The 13,697-nt window shown below is 41.2% G+C and overlaps 1 protein-coding gene across 5 annotated transcripts in view; it reads right to left on the minus strand.

The window, feature by feature from the left end:
- Positions 1–13,697, minus strand: part of dlg3 (discs, large homolog 3 (Drosophila)) — a 90,714-nt gene that overhangs the window by 61,030 nt on the left and 15,987 nt on the right. For 2 of the 5 annotated variants that reach the window (XM_037977259.1, XM_037977258.1), the window contains exon 4: positions 10,923–11,033. In XM_037977259.1, the coding sequence (XP_037833187.1) occupies positions 10,923–11,033 (111 nt within the window). Of the gene's footprint in view, positions 1–4,685; positions 5,513–10,922; positions 11,034–12,163; positions 12,250–13,697 lie in introns of those variants that run through there. The other 3 variants (XM_037977260.1, XM_017408272.3, XM_017408274.3) reach the window with 3 other exon arrangements.

The following is a 13,697-nucleotide window of genomic DNA, read 5'->3' on the forward strand; positions in this document are numbered from 1 at the left end:
GAGTACATTAAAGGCAATATAAACAATAAAAAATGCTAATGACTCAGGGGTGTGTGCTAACTTTGCAATAAATACAATGTCTCAGATTTTAGCAGAGCGAATGCAGAATGACGAGAGGCAACGTGTCAATCTACAGTGAAGCTGTCCAATCAGAGCAGACTGAGCCTTTCTGGAAGGAAGTTCATTTATTTTCTTAACACACTTTAGTGGCCACTTCAGGGGAACATTAAAAATCCTAAATGATGCAACTTGGGGTAGTATTGAAGAAAAAGAAACTATCTTAATAGTCTACCAAATCTATCAAATGTCCAACAACTGATCAGTTTAGTTAATGCCAGTTAATGAAGGAAATGGTAAAAATGTGGCTCAAAGCTACGAGTACACTTCTGAAAAAGACAGGCATATGACCAAACAGGAACCCATTTTACTTTATTTTACTTGTGTCACAAACAGCCCGAACTGTGAAGAGAAATACTAAAATCTCAGAAGTTACCTTTTTTCTAGTAGCTGAGGCCGCTTGGCCTCAACAAGAAAGTTGAAAACGCTCTGATATTTTTACTGGTTCATCTTAAAGATCCAGCCTGGCTTTAATCCACCTCTAACTCAGTACCATTAGTTTCCATGTTATGAACAAACAAAACAATTATGGAAAATAAAGACAACCCATCACTTTTACAGCTGTAAAAATTACTTACTTTTCTTCTTCCTTAGCTACAACTTTTTCCTTTTTGTTCGACACTGTGTGCACAATTTGCAGACAAACTGCATTAATAGGAATTGATTTTATTGCTGGAAAAAATACAGTTCAGTCAATAAAAACGTTATTGAAGGTATTTAATGAAGGAAATCTAAATTAATGTAAATTTTGTCCTCAGAGGAAAATCTGTGTGCCAAATTATTAGGCAAATGTCACTGTGCCAAATTACAAGCCAGATACATCACAGAGGCAGTATTTTCCCAACTCACTTGTTCATTCTCAATATTTACAAGTGAAAGAAATATCTACCACAAAATTAGAAATAAATTACATTTTTAGAAATATTTGCAATCCAACTGTCTATTAATTCATTCATTAAATGGGACTGTGTACTTATTAGGTTTAAACTTTAGTACCAGGTGATGTAATTAATACTGATACTTTTTTGATACTCAATGATCACTTTCACTCATTTTATCTCAAAAGGCCCTTAAAATTGTGTCTATTTATTGGCCCAATACTGGTGCTTCAGCTTGTAAATTCTGTCTATTCCAGGCATTGGTATTGTTCATTAGCCTTGTCTGTTTTTTGAAGTTAGACAGGATACAACAGTGTTGCTTTAGTTGAGCAACTGGCATCTGCAACACAAACACATGAATGCAATCTGTCATTATTGGGGGTTGTAGGCTAAAGGTGGGACTATGACATCATCGTTTTCAAAAGGTTGTGTTTAGTTTGTTCACACAGAAACACAATGGTGATGGTTAAGGATCTTCTCTCTCTGGAACCCACTTCAGAAAAAACAAATTAGAGGCTCTTAAAACACAGTTTCAATGTAAATGTCAAGCTGAAATGATAAAAAAATACCTTTGCATGTCTACAAAATGTTGTTCTCGTGTTTAGTTTACATGTTGTTGTAAAAACCTCCTCAAGTATAGAATCTGCTGACTTTCTGACTTGTATAGCAAGAAATAGAAACAGGCAGATTAACTTATTTTCCTTGTCACTTGAAAAAAAAACATGATGTTTTTATACATCACACAAGAATTGATGCATAGGTAGGCAGAAAATGTATTAAAACATCCCTCACATTGATGTTCACACCAGGTTGCTAAAAAGACAGTGTTGTTACAATGACTGCTCTTTGATTCTAAGACAAATTCTCTGATAAATCTCTGAACTGATGAGAATATCCCGGGTTTTAGATGGAGCTTTCAAGATCACAGTGTGGGGATCCAGCTCAAGACATTTGGACATGCAGCACATGTAAATCCCATCTGGTAATACTCTCTGGAATGCTGTTACAGGAATGGCAAATCAAATCCAACCCAACTAAATCTCATCATACAAATGTACAAACCAATGACACCAATACATCAATGTTACCGTGGAACGCACACGCAGGCGCAGACACACATTTTTGATCAAGGCCTGAAGGCTTTTATGGTGTAATCACCTATGGGAGTGTTAAGCAAGGAACGCCCACTGTGTCTGTGCTTTCATTTAAGACACTACTACTACAGAGGCCTGCAATAAACAATGGTTCTGGCAGAGCATTTTTGGAATGAATCTTGATGTTAATAAATAAAATAAAATCCAATTAATATTTAAAGCTAATCATAGCCACGGAGTTGGAGAACAGACAAAGACAGATTGGAGCCCGCCGGGGGAAGAGGGAGCTTTCTGACGGATGATCCCAGTAGACTGAGGTCTCTGCTTTTCTCAGATTTAAATTCAAAAGCCCTTGTTTAAAAAGAATGTTCTCATAATCCCAGCTGAAATCAGCCGTAATTAACCTAGCAAGCTCATGACAAAAGCAGTATAATCAATTTGTAAATACATGACAGAGAATAGGAACTAACGTGGAACCATTATGTGTCGGGGGTGTCTGATGATTTCCTCACATCAACATGAAATGCTCATGGATACAGAACCATTTTATAATGTCAATGATGCAGCTATAACCAGCTCGCTCAGATCTCTCTGAATGACTGTGCAAGCTTACTGCGTTTCATCATGTTAACACCCAAAAAACCCCAGCTCGTTATAAAAGCTTAAAGATAATGTCTGATTGGGCGTGTGTGATCACTGTCCTGCTCTCCGGCTGGGTGTAGGTTGTGGGGGAAGGGTGGGATTCACATTTGCCAACAGGGATGAGCAACGATGACTGATGATGGATGAAGGGGTGGGGGATGATTGTGGAGGCCACGCTACAGCCTGATCACAGAAAAGGGGGCATATATCGGCCATTCACGTGGCTGTTTTAGAAGATGGACAGACAGATGCTTTCTCTTAGTGTCAGTGCCTCTCCAGCTTCTCTTTCTGACAGCACCACCAACTGCCTCCTCTTACATAACCCCCTCCCCCTCTTTAAGGCCGCTGCCTGCCTTTATTGGTTTATTTCTTTCCTTGTCAACCTTTGCATTTTTAACCCACTGAACCTAAGCCCCGATCCCGACTTCTCGTATGTAATTCCAGCTCTTTTAACTCCACCATAAAACTAAAAAATACACCTTTACTTGATACACAAACAACAGATTTATTTCTCTACAGTGATTTTTTTTTAGGTGAACATTCACAATACAAGAGCACGAGCGTTCTTTAAAAGAACGTCAAGTTTTTACAGTAAGGTTCGTTATCAGCAATGCAGCTTAACAAAATATTAATAACAAAAGACACATTTTATTGAGCCGATACAGTTTTTCTTTACAATGCAAGTAAACTAGTGAATAAATATTCTGAAAATGAGTGGTGAAATAAAGCAGGCGGAAGAAGTGATGGAGACTAAAATCTCCATGTAAGCAATAACTGCTTACATAACCACATCTGCTGCAAGCGTTCAAATGTGTGAAACATGAAATACGCCTGATTGGTCTGGATGCAGCTGCAACGCAACATGAAACAAAAAGACAAATTTTCATTTCTTTCAGCCTCTGTTAAGCTGAAACCATTCGTCGGCAGATGTAATCTGCTAATATCAACGAGGCTATCATACGAAGGCTTGTTTTTGGAGGAACTCTCCCACTCCATTTTCTTCCCACCGTCTTTCTTCTTCTTCTGCCTTCTAAAAGCACGATCAGACACGAAGAAGCAGCTTCACTTGTCGCAAACACAAGGCTGCACCGACACATACTCATGCACAGCAAGAACCATTCCTTGAATCTCATGCTCCCCAAGCTGCCCTTCCCCCACCCAAGATCGCTCTCATGCTCACATACGTGCACCTTGCTTAATTAAAGACTGTTCTTCTGACGCTGTCCTGACCTTTTCTCAACTGTAATTTATAAAGACGTGTAAATAAATGGCGATACCAGAAACAAAATGAGGCATATGGAAAAAAAAATTGCAGTTTTGCTCATTCTGTGCAACATGTAAGACGGGCACAGTTAAGAAACAGGTAGTCTGTTTATATTACCCAACACGCTCATTGTATGGTGACTATTTTAACCAAAAGGCTGCCTAATTAAACTGAAACTGGTGTCGAACACTGATTTTATCATCCCTCCTTCTACATTTTGGAAATGAGACATATTCCTTCAAGTAGTCGATCGGGGACAAAAACATTTCTTACGTTTAAATTTTAAAGTCAGACAATTTCGACACATTTGCTAGTTCGGGTTTAAAAAAATAGAAAAGCTAAGTGCATCACAGTGCTGCTTCATTAAAAAGGAAATGCACAATTTGGGGCCTACGGTAACTGCATCAGCGTAAGCCTTTGACGACACACACTAGGTGTGTTAAATCTATAAGCATTAGTCATCTGCAGCCGTCCCAAACATCATCTCCATGCGTGTGCAGTAAAACCAGATTAGTCCTGTTCCAACAGAGGAACCACAGTCCACACATAGGAAATGGAGGGCTGGAGATGAATGCTAAATCCATTAACAGACACAGCTGATACCTGATCAATGACTATGACAGAAAGCTCATCTGCTCCCAGGCCCCACCCCCTCATCAGAGCTGCTTGGAAGTTAGGAAGAAGAGTTACCTGGTCGTACCACTCCCGGTTGGTACAGGTGCACTCAGGCCACCATCCTCCTTGTCCACTGGAGTTGTTGCCGTTGACTTTGGGGCCACCTTTGGACTGGCCCTTTGGGTTGGGGCCTCCAGGGCCCCCACCAGACATATTCTTGCCCTTACTTCTTCCCAAAGTGCCCCCTCCTCCTCCCATGTTTCCACCCCCTCCTGAGGCTGGAGGGGGTAAGGTCTGGCCTCCCCCATACCCAGGTGGGTATCCATAGGGCTCGGCCTGCCATTCTCCTCCGTACGCTGGGGCGTCCATCCTACGCAGAGCTGCCATACGGGTCACCTCATAACATTCTGGGCACTTGCAGCAGTGGTGGTGTTTGTGCATGCTGGCTGTGCTGGCTGTGGGCTGATGCTGAGATGAGCGGCGTGGCACTCTGTCTCTGCTGCCTCCTCAGATCTCACACAGCACGCTGCGATCGGCTCACAGAGCGCTAACGCCGACGAAAAGAACACTTATCACAAGAATTTCTGCAGATTCTCCCTTTTTTTTCGTCCAATCCAGCGACTCTTCACTTTACTCCTCTTGGATGTAGGAAAAAGAAACAAAGACTTTGAGAGGAATGGGAAGCAGCAACAGGAAAACAAAATACAAAATGGGCACGTAGTCTTTGTCCTCTTGACGTAGAAGATCAAAGGAAATATTTAAGATATTGTATGCCACCACGCAATCAGAGACCAGCCCTGATGATAGAAATTTCTTCTTGCTTCTCTTGGTTCACAGTGATACGCATATAAATTCATAGATATATATAGATTCTTTTGTTTATATATCATATATATTTACACACACAACTATATATAAAAATATTAATATAAACAGACAAGCACAAATACAGATATGTACAAGGATAAATGTATATATATATATATATATATAAATATCTATATGTGTGTGTACAAATATATATATAGATATATAAACAATATGTATAAATAAATGATATCCGCAGATGAAACTCTTCCCCTGTTGATTCTTGATATCTTCCTGTTCCGTCCAAAAATGTCACGTTTTTCCTCCTGCGTTGAAAATCGGTGCCTTTCGCTCTCTGTCTCTTTTCTCAGCCTGCAGAGAGGAGCTGAGCACTGGATCGCCTCTCAGTCAGCTTGCCCTAGATGTGGATTATTCAGAGGGATGTGAGCAAGCAAGAGGGAGGTGATGAGAGAGAGAGGGAGGAGGGGGGGGAGAGAAGGATACGTAGCAGCATCCCTCTAGCAGCTCAGCCCTGACAGCCACAGCCAATCAACTCGCAGCGCTGCCATCAGCAGCAGCACCAACGCGACTGAGCGCTTCGCTAGCTGCTCTTAAAGGGCCAGCGACACAAACGCCTCACTGCCGCCTGCCTTCGGTGAGAAGGCACTTCTTTACAAATTATGCCACATAAAACATTCAATGTGTTTACTTTTTAAAGCATTTTCAAGGGAAAGGGTTAGGAAAGTCTTCATTTAGAATCTGTCAATGACAAACCCAGATTCTAATCTGCCAAACATGAGTCCGATGCTTGTTTTTCGACACAACCAGAGCAGCCAAAATCCAGTTTACAATGAACACTGTTCCACTAACTGATGACCGACCACTTTACTGGACATCTAGTTCAGCTGCCAACTTAACAATTTTCTTGTACCATGAAATGCCGACCCAGAGCTCTGCGTCACAGCACACATCTGTAAACGATCTCACAGCAGATGTGTGAACATCAGATTAAAACCCTGTTCCTCGTGACTATCACTAGACATGACTCTTAACAGAGGAAGTCTTTTAATCACGCTGTGATTTGCATCATTCTTCGTCGCTCTTCCTTTTCCACTGCTGGCAAAGCAGCACCGTAAAGCTGTTGAATTATTTCACTGCCTATGTGCAGAGCTCGGTCAAAACAAGCACAGTGGGAGAAAGCTGCCCCTCTGAAACCTCGTTTAGGAACCCATAAGGGAATTATTTCATGTTCACAATGATGACATCAACACATGTGCACCAAACCAATAAGATTACACGCTCGGGCTTTCGAGTGGGTGGAGAAAGAGATTGAGAGTGAGAATGTGTGAAGGGAAAAGGAGAGAAGGGGAGCCTATATGGCTTTCATGTATCTGTGGCAGTTATATTTTCAGGACTGCCTGAGAGCCATTTTGCATGCCTATAAATTTGTGGGCTGATCACAACTAGGTATAAAACATCCTGACACTGAGGTTTATCTCTATAGAGACGTGATGGAGAATGTTACAGTGTCGCCATTAATGCCCTGTATGTATGCATTATTAATGAAATGTGATGGGGAACGGAGCAGGGTGTGTCTTCACAGGACAGAGAGCATGTTTATACATTGTCTGCAGTTACATACGTGAATGCAAGACATCGTTTCCACAGTCGGAATAACAATTAACAATCACTGCGTTTTGATTTGACATACATTAACATGATTGGAGCTTTTTAAATTGAACAGGATCTTAGGACGAGGGCACACTGCACTGTGCTGCAACCCTACCAGGAGGCTCACACAGCGGGCTCAGCCACACTTAATTACATGCAACAGTAACTCACTTCATTTTCATGATATTCTTTCACTCCAACCTACAGAGATTTTCCAAGCAAAGAGGAAAAGGAGGAGAAAATCTGGCAGTTTTATAAAGAGGAACCCAGAAAAGACTGAATGCCTCAGGATGCGGGCACAAACCCTTCCGAAGTGAATGAGAGAGGCGAGGCGGAGCTTTGAAGCAGCGGTTTGAAAGACCGATGTAAGCATATCGATCCAAGCACACATGACGGAGCACATGCTGCCGCCATCCCTCCAAACCTCACTGAGTTCCTCTCATGAGTTTACATCAAATTTACCAGGCAGTCCAGTCACAGAAAGAAACCACACCAGTATAAATACAGTATTGCTCTGCATAATAAAAGAAAAAACATCTTCTCTGCTGAGTGAACACATACAAAACCACTGGTGGTATGAATAATTCATGTGTATGTTGGCAACACTTAGTGGGTAAAATCAATTTCATTAATATAAAACACAGCCAGTTTAAAATCCTTGTAAAAACAACAAAAAAGTGCCTTTGTGTATCAAATGAAAAACTTTAAGAGAAAAAAGGTTTTATATTATTATTTTTAAATTTTTTTTTTTTTTTTTTTACAGATGTCCTTGCAAAGCCAGCCAGTACAGTTACAATAAAATAAACAGTTGACCAATTCAGTGCAAATGCTGTTTTTTTAGAAAAATGAGCAAAAAACAAACCACAATGTTTATCAGAAATGCACGAGTAACTGCTTGGACTGTTCAACATTTTTACGTGAAAATGACCGGAATAAAAGCTGCGGTCTCTGACAACCTGCTGAGAAATTAAAAAAAAACCTTGTGTGCATTTAAACAGAGATGCTTCTCTGCATCCCTCCTTGCAGCTCTCCTAGCTCAGCCTCAGCCTGCACAACCCTTATTACATAAACCCACCTGGACATTCTGTAACAAACTCGCACACACAGACACATTCATGTAATCATAATGAGTATTACAACCCCCAACCACTGCACGGGCCGAGCATTGAGCTTTTCAGTCATTTCTAGGCATTTCTCTGAGAAGCTGTGTGACTGCTCCTTTGTCACCTGACCGGATGCGAACCCATAAAAGGACAGTCGGTAGTGAGGCAGTCTTAAAGAGGCAGCTCCTTATCGGAACACACTAATGCTGTAGCATTAATGCATGTAGAAATAAAAAAGCAAGTGTATACGTCTCTCTTAGGTATTATTCCACCCTCTTGTTTCCATGACAAAATGCAAATAACTAGTAAACACAACTTTACAGTTAACTCTTTCACCGACCAAAGCTTCAAAAAATTGTGAATGAGCAGGTGAGGCTGAACGTAAAAGGCAAAGGATGAGAGATGTCAAGACAGAAAGCCACTCAAACTGAGGGAAATGAGAGATCAGCTGTGCACTGAAAGGCAAAACAACTTACCAAGAAACCACCAAGATACTCTCCCAGCATTTCTGATGCAGAAAACTAAAGCTACACAGCAAAGATTCCTATTAATAGGTCTTAGTGGCGAAGAACAGCTGCTTCACCACACACACACATCAAACCCAGCACCTCCAACTGATGGAATAATACGAAAGAGAGGCATACACACAGAAGGAAGCAGAAATAGAGGGTAATGAGTGAGATGTGAAGAGAAAGGAGTGAGAGATTATCAGAGCTGCACTGCTGAGGAACGGCGTTTGTGTAGATTTTGTACATGCATAAAAAGACAGAAGTAGAAACAAAAAGAGCTATAAAAAGAGATGAGAGTAGGAGGTTAGGAGACTAGCTAGAAACTGACAGGAAGGTGAAAGCATTTGGAAGAATGTGATGAAGGTGCTGCAGGTCCACGACAGATGCCATAACGGAGAAGAAAGGAAGCTAAGGTGCCCTGTGTGTGGGCAGAAATGCGATGACTAGAGGGGGCATTACTGAAGCATGGTGCTGAACAGAAGGGGGAGTAAAAATAGAGAGATGGCGAGAAAACAACAAAGTGCTTATGCGTCTGTGAGTGCAGGGGAATGCTAAACTGTAATTGCCCATTCACCTTGTCACAGAGTGTAGTGCACCTGAAATCGGTGTGCTTGCTGAGTGAGCATCATCGCAAGATGTGCTCAGTGCGTGTGTGTGGTGTGAAAGCTGAACAGAAAGAGAAGAGAGGGAAGGAAAAAAAAAAGACACGAATTAAAAGAGGAATGAAAAAGACAGCATGAAAAACAGAGAAGCGAGAAGAGAGATAGATAGAAAGAGAGCCAGAGCAGTCTGTAGGGATGCAGGCGGGGGAGGAATGTTTCCATGGCAACCCCGGGAAGGCTGAGCTCTGGGTGTCCGTTCCAGTTCTGCACTGCACCGGCCCTCGCCTCTCAGCCGCCTTGCTCTCCCCCACCACATCTTTCTCTCTATGTCCCCCAGACCCCCACCCCCTCAACCTCCCCCGTCTCTTCCTTTCACTCCCTCCCGTCCCCTGCGCTTCTTCCGACTACCTCGCCTCCCTCCCCCATGTGACAGAGGGAGGATCAAACATGCACACAACCTGTACTCTCACTGGATTCTTATGCAGACATTATCACAGAAGCACGGTGAACCCATATGCTTACAGGCTGCATCCCCCCATGTCCCTTACCTCCCCCGATCCTCACGCCTACACCCCCACCGCCCCCTCGCTGCACTAGATTTGGGCTCAGCTGAGAAGCAAACGCCTGCGGCCACTGTGCTGCCATGTGCCACTGGCCGTGTTGTAATGGGGGAATGCATGTGAACACACAACAAGACCGAGGAACATGGCAGGCTACGGAGACACATCATGAAAGACGAAGACTGATGGGACTGCTCGTGTAAGCAGCAGACTGGCCAACCTCTAAAGAAACTGTCAAACATCTCGTTCATCTGGCCAAAGGTTACTCTGCATAAAACCAAAAGCAGCTTGTGATTAGCTTCATGTTGCATGAAGGCTGAACATCCAGCCAGCAGTAACAAAATTAAAAAAAAAGACTTTATGTTTCGTTTAAACAATCGATGCAAAAAAAACAGGAAGAAGAAGAAAGTAGATCCTTTATTTAAGAAAAATACATTCAATTCAAATTTTTTTCATAAAGAAAGAATATAATCTAGATCATGCACCTCAATCTGCATGATTAGTGTTTATAGCATCACTCATCTAAAAAATCACATTACATTTTACTTTAGATACTTTCATTAATTTTGGTTTAATGTTTGTTACTGTTAGCATTTTATATCTTACTGTTTTTTGGCCTATTATTGTATTTCTTGCTGCCTTCTTTTTTGTATTTTTAACGTAAAGTCATTTGATCAAAAATGACCAAAAACCTTAAAATTTAATTTGAATCAAAAGGTAAAAACAATTACTAAAATATGATACTTTTTAGCATCACAACAAACAATATAGACTTTGAACAGTCCAGACTGCAGTAATTCCATCAGTTCAGAGAGATTAAACTAATCCCCACAAATCAATCCATGGAGTCCTGCAGTGTCAATCTGCAGTAATGGTAATAAAAAGCTCTGCATGTAATCAATCTTAATGAACAGGAATAAAATGTTATCACGACAGAGTGCATCGTCACATCACCGGTATCACATTTCAGCAGCTGCTTTTCCTGCTTTCCCCTCAGTCACTGCGCTGAGGAGAAGTTGAGCTCAGCCTGGGAAGTTACTTTCTGCTTTTCCTCACTCACCTTTGGCATTTCGACGCGGGAGTGCGCCACCAAGCCGGAAACCCGCTCCACTTTGTGAGGACTCGTCCTGCTGGTCACTCGCACTCGAGACACGCCCTCGTCCTCCTGGTCCTGCGGCACACGGACATTTTTCCTTAGTGTGCATTACAGATGAAGTGGTCAAGACACTGTGGCAAAACAAAACAAAACCCTCTCCGACTGTGCACCTGTTTCAGTTGAGATAAGCTCCGGTGGCCTGCAGTTCTGAACAGAACGCAGCAGGTTTAAGAAAATGGATGAGTGAATCTTTGTAAAAATGTTAAAATTTCAATGCTTCAGGTTTGATGAGTGTCATAAAAGGACTTTATGTTTTCAGCGTTGGCTCAGTCAACTGTGCCAGAACGTCAGAATCCTGCAGGTTTATAAAGCCAAAGTTGTGCAATAAGGAGTTTTTGGGATTTGCAGCACATTGGTGACAAGATTTTAATCCAACAGGTAAATACTTGTGAAAGTAACTGGGAAAATAGTTCTTAATTTATGCTTTAACTTGAGTTGTTGGTGCACCATTGTGACATAAATAAATTAAAGAAATCTTCCATTTATAATGTCATGAGATTACTCTTTTTCTGTTTTTAATGAACACGTCTAAAAGGAACTTGCTGACCACACTGTTACAAAAAAATTACCTTTAACTTATTTTTTTTATCAGTTTTACTTTGATTTGATTACATCTTTGCAAAAGTAATTTTACTTTTACTTGAGAACAGTTTTTTTTAATAGCAGTACTTCAATATAGATTTAAAAAAAAAGCTTCTCTTCACTTGGTTAAACTTTTTTTATGGTAAGCCATCTGGCTGCTGACTCTGATTTTACATTCAGTAAAGACTCTACCCTCAGCCTTTTTATGCTTTAATAAGAAACAACATGTCTTATTTTATTTTATTTTAAATATTTTAACAAGGAAGAAGCTAAATTCAAGCATGAGGGCATGCCTGTGATGCTGTATTGTGGTGTAACAACAGGGCCTGTAAAAAGATTGGAAAGTAAAGATTAATTCAGTGTATTGTGCAGAAACAAACACCTGCCAGGGAGGTTCAGATCTGAACCGCGTGATTAATTCAGCCTCATCTTTTATAACAAACAAGACTCCGTCAAAGTGAAACAGCAACACAATCGCAGTTTATCAAACCACTAAAAAAAAAAAAAAATAAAAAGCTGAGTTTCAAAGTGAGGAAGGCTTTTTAACTCAAACTCTCTCATACCTGAAGTTTACGAGGATCGTAGCTGTAGTTTCGACCACACAGTCCCCTCAGTGACAGCAGAGGGCAGACTTTGGAGAAGGACATCGCTGATACCAAGTTCCATAAAAGAAAATTACCATTTATATATGATTAATGGATTCTTCTAGGCAATGTTGCAGCAAGTCTCACCGTTTACGTTCAAAGCAAATAAATAAATAAATAAATATCTGCTCTTGTGTTCAATTTGAATAGGGGAGTGTTTTTTGTATAAACAACTAGAGCTGGAAACATGTGGGCTGCAGGGCTTGCTAAGACAAAACAGGAAGAGTGTGCATCGTTTCTGGATTATAGCATTATCTTCAGATTTTCTTTAAGTCTAAAGAGAAAATAAAAAAAGTCGATCAAACAAACACTGGGTTTTTGTCAGGGCTGCTTGGTGAGTTTTCAGTTTGACGGCTTCGTTCCCTCATGGCAGAGGTGACAGGCAGGTCAACCGAGAGCGACGGAGCGAGCGCTGCCCCTCCCTGCTGCCGGATCCGGGTAACAGCGGAGGCTATGAGCGTACTCTCCTTTTTCACTCACATCCGCAGACAAACAGAAATGAAACTGTGCAGTCAAACTTAAAATGAGTTAATTAATCAGCTGCTATTTGTTGATTGTTGTAAATTAAAGGAATCCCACAGTTTTCCTGCAACCTAAAATTGTTTTTTGGGGTACAGTTAATATGAAACCAACACTTCTGAAACAGCCTTTTTCTCAGAATTTTTTTTTTCTTTTTAATTTTCCAACAAAGAGTAATCCTCCTTTCTCACCAGCTCCTCTGCACCAAATCAGTGAATTTGCAGACTCATTTAGTTTTCCTCCCATCCTCCACTCAGGTGACAGCATGGTTAGAATACTGATGAGAACATCAATGGCTGTCCATTAAACAGCTCTAATTTTTTCCTTTCCCCTCGCAAACTTCCCAACAGGACTGCTGCGTCTTTCCATCTGCCCGTCCAGAACTGTGCCTGCGCCCTACGAGCATCTGGAGTCCAGAGATCACATGACGGAGGAAGGACCGAGAGCCACACGACACCGAATTAGAAGCCTGGCGGGTTTGGATCAGACGAGCACCGAGAGGAGCTCAGGAGGGCAGAAAAAAAAACTTCATGCCACGGTCATAATTTAGGGTTTAGAGGTTAAAACATGGGGGTTACATGTTACGAACACACGGCACTGCAAGGAGCAGCAATTCATGCTTTACCGATCTACTGATTCCCAATCATAGGCTATTTTTTTTGCAGATTGTGGAATAGCCAGACCAGGTTTTAAAAATGATTGCTGAAACGTACATCGTTGTAACAAAGTTTAAATATTCCCAGTAAAAGAAACAAAAAGACAAAGTGTATAAGTGAACACACTTGAGATGGATTCTGATATATGACACTGAAAAAGACAGGAGATGTGACGCTCCAGGTAGAAGAAGTGGTTAGGTCAAGGTTAAATTAGGGTCTATGAGACCAAAGGAACAAAACTAAATGAAAAGGAAATTCAAAGCCTAATTTTAATTCAA

Source organism: Kryptolebias marmoratus, linkage group LG9 (assembly GCF_001649575.2).
Source record: "Kryptolebias marmoratus isolate JLee-2015 linkage group LG9, ASM164957v2, whole genome shotgun sequence".
Lineage (NCBI taxonomy): Eukaryota > Metazoa > Chordata > Actinopteri > Cyprinodontiformes > Rivulidae > Kryptolebias > Kryptolebias marmoratus.